Below are 18,604 nucleotides of genomic sequence, written 5' to 3'. Positions count from 1 at the left end.
AAAAATACTCATTACCATTTAATGAATATCTTCTAAATGCTGGGCACTGGTTCCAGGAACTTTTCATATGTTTCCCCACTGAACACTCAGCCACCCTGTGAAATAGACATTATTACTCCATTTTATAGTTGGGCAGTGTTCCCAGTGTCACATGGTCACTAAGTCACAGTATTGGAACTCAAAACTGGGCTCTACTACCTCTTTTCACCTGATCCTGAGTATTTTTTTTAAGATTTATTTATTTTTTAGATTGGGGGAGGGACAGAGACGGAGGGAGAGAAGCAGACTCCCAGCTGGGCGTGGAGCCCTATGCGGGGCTCAGTCTCATGACCATGAAATCATGAACTGAGCCGAAATGAAGAGTCAGATGCTTAACTGACTGAGCCACCCAGGCATCCCCTGATCTTGAGTATTTAGCAGCCCGCCCCAGATCTTTTCTGTTCTTTATCAGAACTCTGATTTTGTACCCAACTGAAACACCTGACTTCCTCTGCTCCCTTGCAACTAGGAGTGGCCATGTGACTTCATTCTGGCTGGTGAGCTAAAAGTGGAAATCTACCAGGTGGGACTTTGTTGGGAAATTACTGTTTTCCTGATCAAAAGGGCCAGAGGCAGCTGACACGCTGTTTTTGCTCTCCTTCCCTGCCCTGCTGCCTGGACTGTGGTTAGAAGTGTGGAGGAGGGCGCACTGTAACCACGAGAACAGAAGCCACCCCCTGGTAGAGCTGGAAGACAGAATGAGTCTGGGACTTGGACCTCGTGCCTGGCTGTCTCCAGACCTCTGGTGTGGAGAAGCCCCACTGTTTCTTGGGGTTTCTGTCAGATGCATCGTTCCCCAGATGCTCGCTGGGCAGCACCAGCTGTGTGTCTCCAGACTGGCTGGGAGGGAGGGAGCGTGTTGTGACCGAAGGAAATGAAAGGTGGGCTCAGGCCTTGTGGGGGCTCCCCTGGTTTTGGGGAGGATTCTTCTTGGTCCCAGGAAGAGACTGCTGGGGGGATCTGACAGCAGATGTTGGGGACAGAGCCGACATATAGAGCAGAGCTTGACCCCTGTGTCGGGGGTGGCTGAGGACTGTCTTACTGGGGCTTCCCGGGATGCGCGAGGGGAGTCTCTCTCCCGCCTGCTCCATCTCCCTGGCTGCCAGCACCTGACAGAGGTCAGTATTGTGCTTCTGCCAGAAGTAGCTGGAGTCCTATGTGTTCAGTGGAAAAATAATCCCTGGTCCTGGTTGACCATAGAAGTGTCCGTAAATATTTGGTTGGGGTAGGAGGCTGGGAGACAAGGGGCAGATTCAGGGAGCAGGTGGGCTGGGCAGGCTTTGGGTGAGGGTGGGCGGCGGTGGCTCCCTGAGAGTTGAGAAACAAGCAGGCCTCTGCTGCTCCTGACCTGTGGTGAGGCCACCTGCGTGCCCAGGGAGGTGATTTATGGGCAGGCTGTCAGACCACCTGTTAGCTCGCACTGGCCCCAAAGCAGAATTTGGGCCCTTTGGCCTTTCTTGATTCTCTGTGGCAGCGTGCTTCTCGGAGAGCCCTGGAAGCCAAGTCCTCACAAGAGAACGCGGCTGCATTGTCTTGGAGGAGCAGGAAGCCTTGACTGGACTTGGCAGCTGGACCCTCGCTGGTGAGGAAAGCTGCTCTGGGGGTGTCCCCAGACCCCTGCTCTGGGTACATCTGCCCTGTCCCTCAGCATCTGCTGACAAACCCCTGGGTCTCCTTCCTGGCACCACCCCTTCCAAATGCTGGACATTTGAGGGGCAGGAGCCTGTTGCCTCCATTTCAGGCCTTCTCCCCTCCCTGCCCCATTCAGCTCCAGGTAGCAGCACCATCTGCTCTGAGCTCGCTGAAGAAGCCCTCAGTTACAATAGCTGCTTCCTTCCCGGTATGCAGGACCAAGACCCTTCCAGCCTGAGGTCATCTCAGCCCCTCACCCTTCTCCTGCCTCAGCTGTTGGCTTATCTAGATCGAGGTTTTCTTTCCTTTTTTTTTTAAGATTTTATTTATTTATTTGGGAGAAAGTGAGTGAGAGCACAAGCCAGGGTGGGGTGGGGAGGCAGAGGGAGAGAGAGAAGCAGACTACCTGCCAAACCAAGCAGAGAGCCAGATGTGGGGCTCGATCCCAGGACCCTGGGATCAGGACCCGAGCAGAAGGCAGCCGCTTAACCGACTGAGCCACCCAGGTGCCCCTAGATCGAGGTTTTCAACCCAGGCTGCATACCACCCCAGGGAACATCTAGAAGATTCAGATTTCTGAGCCCCCTCCAGAGATTCCAATTTAATTGGTGTAGAGTGGGGCCCCTATTTTGGAAAAGCTCTGTAGATGATTTGAAGTTCTATGTGTTAAAATGCGGTTTCTGATATAGTAGGCCTAGTATGTGTTTCTGACCGGCTCCTGGGGGTGCTGCTCCTCTGGCCCCTGTGGCACAGGTCGACCCCATCCTTCCCTGCAGGTCAGGACCAGTGCCCAGGGCGGTCTGAGTGCCAAAGGGGTAGGAGTTGACACGTTTAGGCCCTTGGCTCTTCAGAGTAGTTCCCTGTGGCCCAGGCTTCTTGGGATCCGAGGAGCATGCAGTGTCAGGGACATGCTGCAGGACTGTGGGAGCCTTCTGACTGTGGGAGAAGGCTGGGGATCTCGGCGTCTCTCTCCCTCTTCAGGAACAAAGGGACGGTCGTCTCCATTCCTCACTGGGTGATGGGGATGAGAAGGGTGATCCTCACCCTGTGCTCTCAGGGGATCCTACAAGAACATGGGCATTGCAAGTATGTCTGTGTGGACAGGCCGTGGGTTAGGACAAGGGCCTCTTTCTAAAAGTCCCTTCTGAACCTCCCTCTGCCCACCTTTGGGGACCAGCTGACAAAGAAAGAACCTAGTCGAAACCAACTGTTGTTTTTTTGATTTAATTAAAAACTTAAAAACATTAGAAACCAAACCTTGCCTGCGTCAGATCTAGTACCTGTGGCCTTGCAGCGGTGGTGATAACTTACCATCAGGGTAACAGGGACATGCGGAGGCTGAGGGCCGAACCCCAAAAAGCAGCCTCTGGGAGGGGGTCTGGGCTGGGCTTCTCTCCAGTCTAGCAGGAAGGGAAAGGGTAAGAGATGGGGAAGGTGGGGAACTGTGGCTGGAGGGCACTGTGACCCTAATGCCTCTCCTCTGGGGGACTACGATGACATGAGTGGGCAGTGGGGGTAGGGAACTGTCCCCCAAATAGCTCAGCCTAATACTGAGACTTTTCCTCTTCAAGGCAAGGCCTCACCACCAACAGAGGGGAGCTGACACCATGGTCTGCTTGGGAATCTGCCTCCTCAGGCTGCTCAGAGCCCCTCCACACTTCCCTTGCTCTCTCCTCCACCTACTTTCCAAAACCCTGGGTTCCTTCCCAAATGAGAAAGCCTTGCTCCTAAGAGAGGAAGTCCCCAGGGACCCCAGAACCCCCCAGTTATGGACACCTCAGGCTCCATGCCCATTCCTTAGGGCCTGTGCTGGTAACGACGCTGCATGAAACGACTTAGGCAGGGGCTGAGTCAGCCTGGGAGTAGGGGTGAGGCCAAGTGGGCAGGAAGAGAGAGTGCCCCAGGGATGGGGAGAGGGCAAGGCACAGCTGGCTGCAGTGGGCAGGGAGGAGCGCACTTCAGTGGGGTTCAGCGGCCCCATAGAAGAAGGGGTAGTAGAGGGAGCAGGGGTAGGAGAACATGAATTTCACCGCGAACTTCATCTCCTTATTCTTCTTGTCCCAGCGGTAGACGGCCATAAGCAGCAGCTGTCCGTCCACTTGGCGGCCCATGAGCAGGAAGCTGCCGGTCAGGCTGTCCAGCTGTGGGCAGGGGCAGCTGGCGCCGCTCTTCATGTGCAGCACCAGCCTCTTGGTGTCCTTGCGCTTCAGGGGGCCTGGCTTGAGTAGCTGCTTCTTTTTCTGGGCTCCAATCAGCTTCCGGTCCCCATTCTCTATCTTGATCTCCTTGATGCGCATTTTAACCACTGTGTGTGTGTGCCGAGGGGGGAGACAGAGGGACAGGGTGAGAACGGGCAGGTTTGCTCAGGATGCTCTTGGGCCCCCACTTGGTGCCTGGGCCTTGGGGTGGTAGACTTCATGATCCCTGGGATCATGGGATCCAAATGGGATTTCTGGCTGTGTGTGTGTGTGTGTGTAGCAGTGATAGGGTGGGCTGGTAAATGTTTGACAGCTGGCCCTGGGGAGGGGTTCTGCTCTGTGGCACGTGCTGGTTTCTGTGGGGGTGAATGCCCCCCCCACCATGTCCCACCGCATCACAGAGCGCTGGGTTGAGCAGCATGCGCGCAACCAGCTCTTGCTGGTGTGAACACACCACTGTAATCTGTGTGAGACTGTACAGTATGGGTGGGAGTGTGCTGTTCGGTGCTGTGTGGTTCATGTAGGAGAGTATGTGGTGTGTCTGGAGGGTGGGGATGGGGGAGGTGCTTGAAGGCCAGAGTGGGGTCGGGGTGACCAGCCAGGGCACACAAGGTGGCTGTAGAGAGCCTAGTACAGTTGGGGATTGGGAGTCTGGAACTTGGGGGGGTCACTTAGGCTAGTCTCCCCCTTCTTCAGGCCTCTGGATCCCCATCTCTGTGGGCAACCAGGGAGATACCAGAGAATGACTCTGTTCACCCAGGGAAGGAAATTGTAAAATCTCTTTCTTTCAGTCTCTCTCTTTCTCCCCTTACCCACTCTCTTTTTCTCTCTTGGACACACACACACACACACACGCCTTGCAATAGGAGTATTCTCTTTCCAAACAGACTAATGACATAAAAGACCAAAGTAAGGATTTCATTGCGATCTCTTTTTTTATAAACAGGGAGACTAAGACAAAACAGCAGCCAGCTTGGCAAAGGCCACATGCCGGCTCGTGTGGTCCTGACTAGACTTGGCTCACTGTCCCAGGAATGGAGAGGCTCCAGCATGAAGGCGTGGGACAAGAGACCGCAGCTCCCCTGGCCAGAGGTGCATCGGGTACCACGCAGAGGTGCCCAGGGACGAGGGTGCTGCACTTCCATCCTGGGGCCCAGCTCTTTCCCTGACGCCCCCATCCATCTCCAGGCTTAGCTTGCTTCTCCCAAAGAGAATCCAGCCCTGGAGGCCCCTCTCTTGGCAGGTGCTGAGGGAGGGCTGCAGGAGCCTTGGCCAGGGGTTGGTTTTGGGGCCCATGGACCATGGCCTTGAGGGGCTTCTGAAGCCCCTGGGATGACCTGCAAAATGAGGTGCATTTCTTTGGCCAGACGGTTCATGGTCATGATCAGATTCTAAAAGGGACCCATGATGCAAAAACTGTTAGTATTCACTATGATGGTTGTGGACATGGGTGTTTGTTGTGTGTGTGTTTGTGTGTGTCAAGGAGGAGAGGAATTGGGGCAGTGGCCACGTGGGCTTCACACTCACCGAAGTCGCTGGAACACATCTGCTCCATGAGGCCGTCGGCACTGTGCTCCATCTCACACTGGGCACAGATCTTGGTCACTGAAGAGAGAAGCAGGGGTGGGGTCTGATGAGGGGAGGCTGATGAGGGCATCGGAGTCCGAAAAGCCACTCAAGAGTACGGGCTTACCCCACTGAGGAGCCACCTCCCCCTGCCAAGCCTCCACTCTCATCAGGACATGGGATGATGGTAATGGTGCTCACTGAGTAGTTGTGAGGTTCCAAAAGAGACAAGGTTGCACGGGGACAAAAGTGCCCCCGTGGGCACAATTGCTCCATGACCCTGGCAACTGCCACCATGATGTGCGTTGTCGTCTTCTAAACTTTGTTTCATTTAGTCCTCAGCCTATGAAGTAGGTATTATTAAAAGAAAACTGAGGCCCAGAGTGGTACCCAGGTCTGCAGTACTATTGTGAACTGAGCTTAGAACTCAGGATTTGTGACTCCCAGGCTAGTGCTGGGATGGGGGTATCTGCAGGGTCTTCCTAGGCACACAGGGTCCCGGCAGGTGGTAGGGTAGGGACTGTGGTAAACTGAAGAGCATCAGCCTCTAAGGTGGGCAGCTTGACATTGCCAGAACTTTTGGTTTTTCAAGGGAAGCCCAAACTCTTAATTTTTATATGAAATATTCTCAGTTTTATTGTTAGCCACACAAACACTTCAGGCTGCCTCTGGTTCTCAGGCCACCACACAGCACCTGCGCTCTGTCCTATATCTCTGCCTCCGGGTGGGCGCCCCCATCAAAGGGGAAAGCGGGCTTCAGAGAGGGCAGGGCCTGGTGGGATTCCGAGCCCGAGCCCAGGACTTCTTGCCTTCCAGGCTGTTAACACGTGGCTTCCAAGAAAACCAAGAAAGGAACCATGCCGGGATCCCTGCTAGGGACTGCACTGTCTCTGCTTGAGCTGGCTCTCTCCCCTGCTTCCTGGTCCCATTTCCAACCCAAGAACACTCCCCAGTCACAGGACCCCAACCCAACTGACTCAGGAGGGAAATGGGGGTGTAGGACCAAGGGCTGTGTGGATGAAGTTAGACCTGGGTGGGTGGGTGGGTAGCGTGCGGTGCAGTCCAGTTGCTTTTTGGGGGTCCGGTCAGATGGGAAAATGGGAAAGCAGCGCTGCCCCTCGGGGGAGTCCCAGCATCAGGGGCTCCTTAGACTCTTGAATCAACTGCCCAGACAAAACCTTTCTCAGTGCCACTTTTTATTCTCCTGTCTGGTGCCCAGCTCAGGCTTACTCTGTTTGCAAGGAGTTTGGCATTTGGGGGTGGGGGGTGCACAGTGAAGGGAGGCTGAGACCGAGGAGGAATTAGGGGTAATGGGTCTTGGGGTGGGTGGGAGGTGGCACTGAGGATCTCACAGGTTTCTGGAACCTGAGCTCACTTCCTATGTTACTTATGGAAAAACTGAGGCTCAAAGTTAAGCAACTCCTAAGGGCTCCTTTTCAGTGGCAGAGCCTGGCAATCTGCTCTTTCTTCTGCACTGAGCTTTACCTGAAGGTCTCCCAATCTGGGGGGATTGGGGAAGCGAGTGGGAGAATTTAGGGTTCCTAGGTACAGAAAATGTGTGTGTGTGTATAGGTAGGCTGGAAGGCTGGGGTGGGGGGGGAGTTGCAATTCCCGGGGCATGCAGGGCTGAGCAAAGGCTGTGTGTGTGTGTGTGTGTGTGTGTGTGCGCGCGCGTGTGTGTAAGGGGGTGGCACCTCCGGGGGCACCCGGGGCGTCGGAGCGCACGGGGGCGGCGGCGGAGCTACCTGGAGGTGCGGTGGCAGGCAGGTGTCCGAACTGCATAGTGATGCAGAGGTCGTTGTCCAGAGGGAACTTGTGGCAGTGCAGCATCTCGGGCCAGGGGAAGCCGTAGGCCTCCATGAGCGGCGCGCAGCCGGCGCGCACGGCCTCGCATAGCGAGCGGCACGGGTAGATGGGCCGGTCGAGGCAGACGGGCGCGAAGAGAGAGCAGAGGAAGACCTGCGTGTCCGAGTGGCAGCGCTTGGCCAGCAGCGGCAGCCAGCTGCTCGCCTGCTGCTTCACCTCGGCCAGGCTCTCGTGCTCCAGCAGGTTGGGCAGCCGCATGCGCTTGTAGCCCACGGTGTGGCAGAGCGGCAGGTCGGCGGGGATGTCGAGGCACTGCGGCGGCTTGGAGTACGCGCGCCCGTGCAGCGGCTCCGCCTGCCAGCCGTAGTAGTCGTAGTCCTGGGCGCGCGCCGGCGCGCCTTGCAGCGCCCCCAGCAGCAGCGCCAGCGCGGCCGCCCGCGCGCCCCCCGCCGCCGCCTGCATGGTGCGCGGCGTCCCCAGCTGCCCGGAGTGCGCCCGCCGCCCCGCCGCTCCCCTGCAGCCGCCGCCGCCACCGCCACCGCCGAGGTGGCCCGAGTGGTGGCAGCCTTCGCTCCGCTCCCGGGCGCACCGAGTGATCCTGGCACCTCCCACCTCAGGGCTCCGGCCCCGGCCTCGCCGCGCGCCCCAGCCAATCTCCAGCCGCCCGCCCCCCCACCCCCGCCCGCGGGCCCAGGCGGGGAGGCGAGGTGGAGCCCCCCTCGGCCCCTCCCGTCGGCTCCCGCGCGTCCTGCCCCGGCTCGTGCGCCCCTCTCCCGCGCACCAGCTGCCCTGCCTCAGCGCCGGGCTCGCCTTGAGCCTCTCCCAGGGGCTCCCTCACCTCCCTGGGCATTTCCTCGCCGATCGCCTTCTCCATCCTTCCTCCTTATCTCCCTCCGCCACAGCCTCTCCTGTTCCTTTTCTCACTCACTTCACTTGCTTATCTGCCCGTCTCGGCCTTTCCCCCTCCGCTCTGCTTTCTCTTTCCTGACACCTTGGTTCTCCCTTCTCCTGGCAGGAGGCTCCTGGCTGCCCACCCCCTCTGTTCCAGGAGGGCAGTTCTTCACCTGTCCGTCCTCAAGCATGTGTTTGAACTCCTGCCTGGTGCCGGGCATTGTGCTGCTGGCTGCTGGGGGAATCAGAGATGGATCTGACCCAGGACCCCCCACCTCCAGGGACACTGTAGCCTAGTGGGGGCGAAGGTAATCATAACTGCCATTCAGTGAGCTCTAAGTGCCGTAGACACTGCGCAGCACTTCACGGCCTTCTCACCGGTTATTTCTATTGATAGCTAATACTTCTTGGGTACTTACTGTGTCTGTTCTAAGCACATTGCATAAGTTACCCCATTTAATTCTCACAGTAATGGTATAATAAGGCGAGTGGGTACTGTTATTATCTTCACTTTACAGATAAAGGTACCCAGGCAAAGAGAAGTTAAGTGAGGATAAGGGGCCAGGACTTGACCCTTGGTGGTCTGGTTCCAGAGTCAGAACCCGGGTGACACCGGGAGGTCTGGATTCTGAGTCTGCAGGCTGGCTGGCTTTGGGGGCCTTCAGGTGAAGTAACTGGCCCTCAGTCACACACTAATGGGTGAGGGAGCCAGGATTTGAATCCAGGTCTGGACTCCAAAGGCCAGGGCTTAACTACTTTGCCCTAAGATAAATTCCAGCCCAGGCCAGGAAAGGATGCGGGAGGAGGAAGGAATTGAGGATATCCAGGTTTGGGATGGAACCCCATGTTTGGGGTCTTTTCCTTCTGTCTGGGCCCTGCCTTCTCTTGGCTTTCCTATGGGAGGAGCTTTGGAGAAATGCTTGAGGGTGGGAGAACTTCTTGAGAGCCTGACCTGAGACCTGACCTCCCTAGTCTTTGGTGCGGAGGTCCGCTGGGAAGGTGTCTTGCAGGAGGGCTTGGGGCATTCTGGGGGCTGGATCTGCACTTGACCCCCTCCACTTCTGCTCTTACCTCTCCTACCCCCTATCCTCCTGAAAATTTCCAAGGCTCCTGTCTTCCCATGATCTGTCCTTGCAGTAGTAGTGGAGAGAGGGGAGGGGCCGCTCTTCTTAATATTCAGCAGACACACACGAAGCACCTACTGTGTACAAGGTGTGGGGTGTGGTGTACACACCACAGGTAGGGATCCAGAAATGCAGAAGACATAGTCCCTGCTTCATCTGATCTAGTGTGAGAAAAAGACAAAAGGCAGGGCAGAGGGCACAGAAGGACGTTCAGCAGATAGAGCCCAGGGTGGGTTCAGGCGAAAGAGCACAAAGAGGTTCTGTGGATGACCCGCCAGAAGGTAAAGGACCCCTCCCTGTCGGCCCAGGCAGCGGAGTGTAGTAATGGTGCAAGAGCCTAGACTTTGCAGGCAAAAAGAGCCAGTTTGAAGTCCAAGTGCATACTCACTGAGTGACCTTGGGCAAGTACTTAGCCATTCCAACCATCCATTGTCTTGTTTGTAAAGTGGAACACTCTCAACAGTTACTGTGAGGGGCAAACCAAAAAATTCATGGAAAGAAAGCCCCCTGCACAGTGCCAGCACATAATAGGCACCTAGGAATGGAAGATCTCTAAGGGATGTATGCCTTCAGGGTGAAAATGTGATGTGTGTTCTGCAGGCTCCCTTGGATACCTTGGCCCTGGCTCTGGTTTGGGACCCTGAGCAGTAATTCTGTTCCCTGTGCTCCAGCTGATCCTTATCCCTGCTTTAGGCTTGGCAGGGCTTCTGCACCCCCCGGGGGGACATGTGGTCTTGGGCACTGGCAGGGGGCGTTGGCGCTCCCCAGGTGATGTGCAAGGCGCTGGCTCCCTCGGCAGCTGGTGGCCTCTGCTGGTCTTGGCGGCCCAGTGCCTGGCCCGGACAGCAGGAGGCATTGTTCCTGCTCGTGGTTATGTAAGAACCACACACGGGAAGAGCCAGGTGAGTCATACCTGGCAGCTCCAGGGGCTGCAAAGGGCAGAGGCGCCAGGCTGGAAGCCATCTGGAAGAGGATAGGCCGTCTATACCTGACAACTTTGCCTTGGGGACCCCCAAGGCTCCCTGACACGGTGAGATTAAGGAGGGAAGGCCTTCACAGGAATGCAGCCCAGGTGGGGTCTGTGCCATGGGGCAGTCATTCAGGAAGATCTGCTGCGGCCGGGTCAGTGGGTGACCTTGGCTCTGTGGCCCGAGTGAGCAGGGAGGAGGCTGCACTGATGTGCTGCCTCTTCCCGATGAGGCTGTTCCAGGACCTAGGCAGCTGTGTGGAACACCTGGCAAGCTGGGCATTTGTCCATCCTGGAGCTTCTGCGGTCTGTCCAGGTGCACATTGCCCCCAGCTGATGGAAAGGACCGTTTGTTAAAAAAAAAATAAATGTGTATTTGTGGTTTGTTGTGAGCAAAGTTCTATATAGATACCTCTTAGATCAACCTTGGTAGTTATGTTATCAAATCCTACATTTTTCTGCCTTTTTATTGCTTGCTTTAGTGATTCTCTAAGTGTGGTCAGCGTTCTCCTGAGGGTCCCCAAGTCCTTTTCAGGGAGTCTACAAGGTCAAAATTGTATGCAATTCAAAGATTCACTCTAAGTACAAGATAGATCAATGGATCTTAAGGTAACAGAGTAAGAAAAGTTTATGGGTACGGATTCAGGTTCTGCATTACAACCAACATTTAAGGAACGGGCCACATGGCAATTTTTTAGTAGTATCAAAGAAGAATATCTACAGTGTCTGAAAAGGCTGTTAAAATACTCTCTTTTGCAGCTACATTTCTGTGTGAGGCCAAATTTTCTTCATATACTGCGACCAAAACAACATGTAACAACAGATTGAGTGCAGAAGGAGGTATGAAAATCTGAGTCTATTAAGCCAGATATGAAAGAGATTTGCAAAAATTAAGACAATGCCACTCTTTCACTATTTTTTTTTGTTTTGTGAAATATAATTATTTTTCACAGAATTTGTTATTTATCTTCACATATAATGGGTTTATTTTTGTTACTTTAAGTGAATTAATAAAATTTCTCTCAGTTTTAGTTTTAAACATGGTAAATATTGGTAGGTGTAAAAGCACATAAATGGAAGGTCTTTAATCTAAAAACCTCAATCATTTTTAAGAGTGTAAGGGGTTCCTGAGACCAGAAAGTTTAAGAACTGCTGGTTTACTTATTCTGTTCATTTCTTTTCCTTTTTTTTTTAAAAAGTAATCCATATACCCAACATGGGGCCGGAACTCACAACCTCCCGATCAAGAGTAGCATGCTCTACCGACTGAGCCAGTCAGGTGCCCCTATTCTATTCATTTATGATAGAGTGTATAAAATCTACTTTGATTGTGGGTTTAGTATTTTTTCCTTTTTTTTTTTTTTGGAATCAGTTTTGCTTTATATACTCTGAAGCTATGTTGTTATAAGCATAAAGGTTCATGGCCATTATATGTTCTGGTCGGATTATAATTTCTATCTGTATGAAATAGCCTTCTTCATTCCTTTTAGTGCTTTGGCCTTGGGAATAATCATTCCATGAACGAACATTTAACTAGAGCCTACTGTGGGCCAGGCATACCCATGAAACAGTCTCGGTTCCTGTGCTTGGGGAGAACAGGGACACACAAAGGCAATGTAGTGTGGCAGGAAGAGTCTGGGCTTTGAGTCAGACTGACTGGTGGTGAATTCTGGCCACTTGCTAGCTGTGTGTCCTTGGACATCTGTCTGTTGAGCTTTGAACCTTAATTTCTTCATGTGTAGAATGAGGTGAAGAACATTTATTTACTGGGTGTTAGTGAAGACTTACTGAGGCAAGGGAAGAGAGGAGCACCTGGCAGAGTGCCTGGCATATGGGAGCTCTATGATTAGTACTATAATGGAGCCATGAGTGGGAGAACTGCCCCATTCATGCCTCCTCTCAAGGACCCCCACATCCCCGCCCCCTGGGAGAGGCAGTGCATGGCAGGAACCAAGTGTACCGAGCTTGGACTCAGAAGATCTCAGTTGTGTGTTTCCAACTTAATAGCAAGTCCCCCCCACACCCTGAGTGTCAGTTTCCTCATCTGTGAGATGGGGAGGACCACCTCTGCCTCATGTTCTCCATGGGGCCATCTTGAGGATCAAATGAAATAAGGAAGAAGAAGGAGGTTGAGATGATGATGGAGGTGAGGCTGACTTTGTTTGTCCCAGCCTGTGAGCAAGGTCTGCGAGCACAGGCTTGCCTGCCTCCGAGGAGGGCTAGGATGCCCAAGGTGATGAAACAGAATCTTGTCCTTATTTCAGAGTCTTCGGGAATTATTTGCCTTTTACGATCTCAGTGTTCCCCGCTGAGATACCAGCCTTCATAGCAGTGGTTCCTGAGTGCTCGGCAAAAAGCCCAGCCTGAGTGGCCTGTGTAATTAAGAGAACTCTTAGAGCTAGCAGGCCCTGTTGCTGTTGTCCACCAGCATCCCCCATCCCCAACCATTATCTGTGAGAGGAAACTGAACTTGGCCTTCCTGACTCTCAGTCCAGTCCTCTTACTGACACTCCTATAGCACTGTTTCGCTTTCCATCATTTAGCTTTGTTGATTGTAAAGTCAGCGTCTGTCCCGGAGGTCCCCAGCTCCGCAGAGCCTTCCTGCTGCACAGCCTGTGCTCTGGGAAGCAGTTCAGGGGGGCCTGCTTAGGATCTCTGGGTGCCCTGGTAGCTGTGGGGTCCTGCTCGTAGAGGGGCTGGAGCTGGGCTCACTGTCACTGAATCCAGTGGCCAAGGAGGCCAGTCGCAGTCCTCCCTTCTATGACCCTGGACACTGGCAGGCACACTGGTTGTCCTGGATCTCACGGGAACCAAAGCAGAGGCCAAGCTTGTCTTGGACCGGGGCATGTCTAGCTCTAAGGATGCCTGTCTCAAGTGCAACAGGAAGGGTGCGGGTGGGCACTGCTGGTATTCTCTGGCCAGGGCTGGGGATGGAGAGAAGGCTTTTCGCCCTGGGTCCCTAGCACACCGGGGGCCCCCAGGGTCTGGCTGGTAGGTGACCCCGGCTAGAAGCACATCAGAGAGACAGCCAAATATTTTGGCTAAGACCAAGAGCTCTGAAGTGAGACTGAATTCTAATTTCAGCAATGCTACTTGACCTTGGGCAGGTTATTGAACCTCTCTGTGCTTCAGCTTTCTTATCTGTAAAATGAAGATAATAACGATAATTCCTTTTGGGATTATTTAGAGGATTAGAGTTCATTTAACAATTGCTTACAGCAGTGCGGACAGGAAGAGCTGTCTATACAGTTGCTAGTTAATAACACTGGCCTGACAATGGTCTTTAGAGACTGTCACCAAATTCTGTGGCTCCTTGCTCCTAAATTTCTCTTAAATCCACCTGTGCTCTCCCTCTTCCCCACTTGTCCTTCCTTACTGCTCAGGGCTACTCTCTGGTCTCCTTGTTTTCCACTCTGCAGGAGGGAACTGGTCACTTCACACTGCTGACCTGCTAGCCTCTCCCTTCAGCTCGGGACCCTCAGTTGCTCTGATTGCTTTTAGCCTCAGGTTCTTCCCAAGACTCCGGAAGGCCAGGCCTCCTCGCTGGGCTTGCTCATAGAACATGAACTCCCCTTTACGGCCTCCTCATACTGGTCATCATAGCACTGGGTTTATTGTCTCAATTTCTGGCATCCCTGTAGACAGAGAGTTCCACAAGGGCAAGAGCTCCGTTTTTCTTGCTCCTAGCACACTGCCAGGCACATAGTAGGTGCTCAAATAAATATTGTATGAATGAATGACTGAATGGACGGACGACTACTTGGTGGGAGGAAGTATCAGAAGAAAGGAGTCTTTGGAGCCAGCCAGGCTCAGGCTGGAGCCAGCTTCCTCTAACCATTTTCCGTCTCTGTTGGAATTCTTGGGAGGCCCAAGGAAGATCAGGAGGGTTTTAGGGTGCTGTGAGGAGAGATGGGGACCAAGTGGAGTCCAGTTGAAGAATATTTCATGCTTGCTGAGGGATTGGGGGTATGGACAAGCCCCCTATGCTCATTTTGACTTCCCTCCCTCCCTCTTTCCCTCTCCTCTCTCCAACACATATTTAGGGCATCGTAGGTGCTTGGCATTATGCTCTGTGCTTTCCTTTAATGATCCCAATAACACTGTGAGGTAGGTATGATTACCCCCATTTAACATGAGAAAACTGAGACCCAGAGAGGTTCAGTAGCTTACCCACAATCACACAGGCAGGAACCAGAGCCAGAACTTGAAGCCAGGACTTCCTTCTGTGGCTTGTGGATTCCTGCCTGCACGTGAGAAGTGGCTAGGGGTTCCATCCTGTTGAGCCCTGACCCCACCTGTCCTGCAGAAGAGGAGGGCCCTAGGGCCAGAGACTTCCATGGGACTTAGGTGACTGAGGCTGCCAGCAGGTTTGACCCTGGTTGGCCAGGCCACTGCCCTTAGGGAGCTCAAGATCTAGAGGGGCAGTTATGCAATGCACAAATACACGGACACTAGAGTGACTTTCTGGTTGGGAGGTAGAGAGGTGCCCCAAAGCCTCATCTTTGTGGAAAGGAGAATGAGCACTGGACACAGAGTCAGAGGCACCTAGTATTAGGCTTTGCCTCTGCCACTTGTGGGCTGTGGGAACTTGGGTCAGATATAGCTTCTTGTGCTTTAGTTTCCCCATGTGCAAAACAGGCACTTTCTACTGCAGACTTGTGGGTAACATTAAATGAGAAATACCCGAAGATGCTTAAAAGTGCTGCGGCGTAAGTGTTCAGAGTTTTGTGCAGTCATGGGGGGCAGCCTGCGCACGGCCTCCACTCTCCCAGCCCCAGCTACCCCTGCCTATATGGGCCCTCAGGACCCCAGATTTATAAGATGTTTCTGTTGAAAGCTATTTGCTGTTTGGGTGGTTCCTGACCACACACTCGTGTGTGTAGGCACCAGTAAAGGTTCATAAACTATTCTCTATGTTTCCCCAAATCAACACAGAACGGTTCATTTGCCTGTAAATAAAACAACAGATTTCTTTGCTTTTGGCTGGAATTACATGCTCTCAGGATGGAACTCCTTCTCTCATGCTGAACAGGAGTAGATTGGCAGTCCCTGCATCTTTGATTAATTTAAAAAACAGAGGCTGGCTGAGGGAAGTGAGTGGCCTGGCAAGGGGAACTGTAGGTCAGAGAGGCCCCAGGGGCCTTTGTGCTCAGGGTCTAGGGGAGGAAGTCAGGAAGCCCCCAGGAGGTGCTGGAGGGCAGGACTGCAGAGGGGAAACCCAGGGCAGGAGTGGTAGGGGTGGGGGCCAGCTGTTGGGGAACCCTAGGAGAACAATGGCCTCATTAAGGAGAGGGTGCTGATGGGGAGGAGCCCAGCAGGGCCAGTGAATCTCCAATCCCCTGCCATAGCCAATGGAGCGATTGTCCTCTGCTGGGAGGGAGCTGGGGCCTGGGCCTGGGAACTGCTGGGCGCTTGCCCTGAGGGCCTCGGAGGTGGTCCCAGCCTCTTTGCCTGGGTTCAGAATGGCTCTTCTGTGCTCAATGCTGAGGGTTCAGGCCCCGGTAGGGGCTACCTGGTCCTTGTTCTACCAGCCGGCGGGTCAGGGAGTCGGTGCTTGTACAAGACTCTCTGAAAAGGGGCGCCTACTTGCCTCCTGCCCACATCTGGGAAACCGAAGCCCTGGTGAGGTTGGTCTGAGGCTCAACCCACTATTTGTGGCTTTCCTGTTCTCCACTCGCCTGCTGCGCTGTGGCCTTGGGCTGGTTGCTTGACTTCTCGGGTCTCAATTGTTTCACCTATAAAGCTGGGGAGCATTGGGCTAGAAGTACTTCTCAGCGCACAGATAGCCTGCCCCGCCCTGCCTGGGTTTGGTCATCACAGAGACTGGGGCTGATACTGGCATTTATCGGCAGGGGCTGGGGATGCCTAACTCCTGCAGCGTCCAGCTCAGCCCTGCATGACCAAGAGTTGTCCTGTCCCAAAGGCTGAGAGAGACCCTGTTGAGAAGCACTCATAAATCAGTGCTTTTCACCATTGGTGTTTTTAAAGTAAGGCGATCCTGTTTTCAAATGATGTGGCTTGTGGGAACGCGGCAGATAAAACAGATGAGAGGGCAAGTGTGGTTAGGGCTGGGGCTGGGCCCGGGGCCCTACCCACAGGGCGTTCCCATACTCCACAGTGGCCCCATAGGCGTGAGCTCTCTCCAGGCCTCGTGCCGCTGGCTGGGCCTGATTCAGCTGCGCTGGGCGTCCTGGCTGGTGGGGGTCTGTTCTCACCCATGCGCTGTGCCCGTTGTTATGACTCACCTCTGCATACGCCCATGGTGGTTTTGGTTTTGTTTGATTGTTAGAGGTACGACGGGCAGATGAGGTTTGGAGTTAACTGCCTATGGTTGTGAATTGTCCTGGCCTCCCTGGACCGGGCTGGCTGATTTGGGCCGTCATGGGGCATACCCCACAGCCAGGCAAGGAGAGAGGTTCCCACATTGGCAGCGTGAAGCTGGTTAAAATACACATTCGGATTGCTGCTGGGTCACCTGCAGATTCTAGTTGAACGCATGTCACCCCAGGTGGTTCCCAGGCAGTGGCCTGGGGACCAGGATGAGAAACGCTGGCCTCAGAGGGGGACCTTGCCTGCTCCCCTCTTCCAGCCCTCCCCCTGCTGGTTTCGGCCACTCTCCAAGGCTCATGGGCCTCCTTGAGGCTGAAATGAAAAAACTCTCCCTTCTGGAAGCTCCACACAACCTGCCTCCTCTGCCTGGGGGCCAACTTGGGTGGGTTCTTGTCCCTCTCGCCTCCAGTACCCAGCTCAGGGCTCTGATTAATACCCGTGTTAGCAGAGGGTTGGGCATCGCATGCTGTGCCGTGTCTGAGGGCTTGCTCATCTCATTTAAACCTCTCAACAATGCCAACAGGCAGGTGCTCTTATCACCGCTGTTTACAGATAGGAAATCAAGGGTGATTGAGGAACTTGCATGAGGTCACACAGCTGGGAATCTTCCAGATGGATGGGACTCCACCACACACATTCAGGCACAGACATGGCAGCCAGCCTGTCCCTCTGCGATTTCTTAATCCCCCTTCAGTGAGTCTGGCATGGTGCTATTAGTATTATCATCAGCAGGGACTTGGTCTGAAGACTTTCCAGAGGTTTGCACTTACCGAGAGATCCTCATGAGGACAGTAGTTGAGAGCTGCCAGGGTCCTGGTGAAGAGAGTTCGCCTTTACCGGGTTTGGGAGTTGCATCTATTATCTTGCTTCATCCTTACAGCGACTGAAGGAGGCTTGTGTGATCAGTCCCCATTTTACTGATGGGGAAACCGAGGCTCTGAGAGCTGAGTAACTTAGTCTGGGTCATCCAGGCAGTACAGTGACGAAGCTGGAACCCGGCAGAACTCTGACTCCTCCTACATTCCGTGCTTTCTGCTGCCCCACGGGTCCAGATTGTGCCAAGGTCAGGAACACTTCTAGACCTTTTTAGCCTGAGATGTGCCCCTCCCCGGCACACCGCCCCCCCCAAGGACTCTGAAGACAGCCCAGGGTCCACTAGAGACCGAGGTCTGTGCCCTTTTGACCGAGTTCTGTGGCCAGGCAGCTTGGGGTCAGGGAAAGGTGCATTCTTTCCCTCCACTCACATTACCCAGCCTCTGGCTTCCTGGAATTTTTGTGAAAATTCCAAATCACTTGGCAATAAGTCAGTCCTCTTCCCCACAGTTTTTGCAAACAGGAACCAAACACCCTTCATCTTCCAGACTGCACACTTTCACACCCTTTCCCGTTTGAGACTGTTGCCAGGGCCCTTTCAGGAGAAGGCAGATCGGAGAGGAAACCGAGTCCGGTATGTGAGTGGGATGGCCAGATGGCAGGGGACTTGAGTCATCACTTCCTGGGCCCAGCTCTGAGGGAGGCAGAGAGGCCCCCAGACCTGATGCCTGAAGACCCTAGAGCAAGTCCCTGTCCCGTCACTTCCTGTGCAGCCTTGGGCTTGCTCATCCCCTCTCTGGGTTTCCCCATCTCTTAAGGGAAAATGATGACGCCATCCTGGTGAGAGTGTCAGGGAAGGTAATGTATGTGAAGAAGTCTTATCACTACTATTATTTGCTTACCTGAAGATCAAGTTTTTTTTTCTTTTTTAAAGATTTTATTTATTTGAGAGAGAGAGAACAAGAGAGAGCATGAGCAGGGAGCCTGACGAAGGGCTCGATCCCAGGACCCTGGGATCATGACCTGAGCTGAAGGCAGACGCTTAACCGACTGAGCCACCCAGGCACCCCTAAGATCAAGTTTGTTTAAAAACCTGCAGTGGTGGAAACGTGCTCTATCTGTGCTCTCCAGCCCGGTAGCCACTGGCCGCGGATGGCTCCTCGGCACTGGAGATGTGCCCTGTGCTACCGAGGAACCGAATTTTTAAGTTAATTGAACATTTTTAGTGAGATGAAATT

The 18,604-nt window shown here is 53.8% G+C and overlaps 2 protein-coding genes across 5 annotated transcripts in view; one reads left to right on the top strand and one right to left on the bottom strand.

Annotated features, from left to right (window-relative positions):
* Positions 1–5,301, top strand: part of ZFYVE27 (zinc finger FYVE-type containing 27) — a 31,264-nt gene extending 25,963 nt beyond the window's left edge. For all 4 annotated transcript variants that reach the window (XM_081823691.1, XM_081823690.1, XM_081823689.1 and 1 more), the window contains one exon: positions 4,816–5,301. In XM_081823691.1, the coding sequence (XP_081679817.1) occupies positions 4,816–5,063 (248 nt within the window). In that variant the 3' untranslated portion in view covers positions 5,064–5,301. The remainder of the gene's footprint in view (positions 1–4,815) is intronic.
* On the bottom strand, positions 2,880–7,764 carry SFRP5 (secreted frizzled related protein 5). The gene is made up of 3 exons (XM_006738309.3): positions 7,181–7,764; positions 5,397–5,474; positions 2,880–3,976 (listed from the first exon to the last, which is right to left on the bottom strand). Exons 1-3 carry the CDS (start codon positions 7,701–7,703, stop codon positions 3,630–3,632), a joined length of 948 nt encoding a protein of 315 aa, XP_006738372.2. The 5' UTR covers positions 7,704–7,764; the 3' UTR covers positions 2,880–3,629.
* Between the last annotated feature and the right edge of the window lie 10,840 nt (positions 7,765–18,604).

This window comes from Leptonychotes weddellii, chromosome 6 (assembly GCF_054177405.1).
Source record: "Leptonychotes weddellii isolate Sample4059 chromosome 6, ASM5417740v2, whole genome shotgun sequence".
NCBI lineage: Eukaryota > Metazoa > Chordata > Mammalia > Carnivora > Phocidae > Leptonychotes > Leptonychotes weddellii.
Note: the sequence above shows the minus strand (reverse complement) of the source record. Positions and strands in the feature narration are given on the sequence as shown.

Coding starts and splice junctions, on each gene's coding strand:
- SFRP5 (XM_006738309.3), bottom strand. CDS start 7,703: ATGCAGGCGGCGGCGGGGGGCGCGCGGGCGGCCGCGCTGGCGCTGCTG. Junction 5,475..7,180: donor GCCTGCCACCGCACCTCCAG/GTAGCTCCGCCG, acceptor TTCTCTCTTCAG/TGACCAAGATCTGTGCCCAG. Junction 3,977..5,396: donor GATGTGTTCCAGCGACTTCG/GTGAGTGTGAAG, acceptor ACACACACACAG/TGGTTAAAATGCGCATCAAG.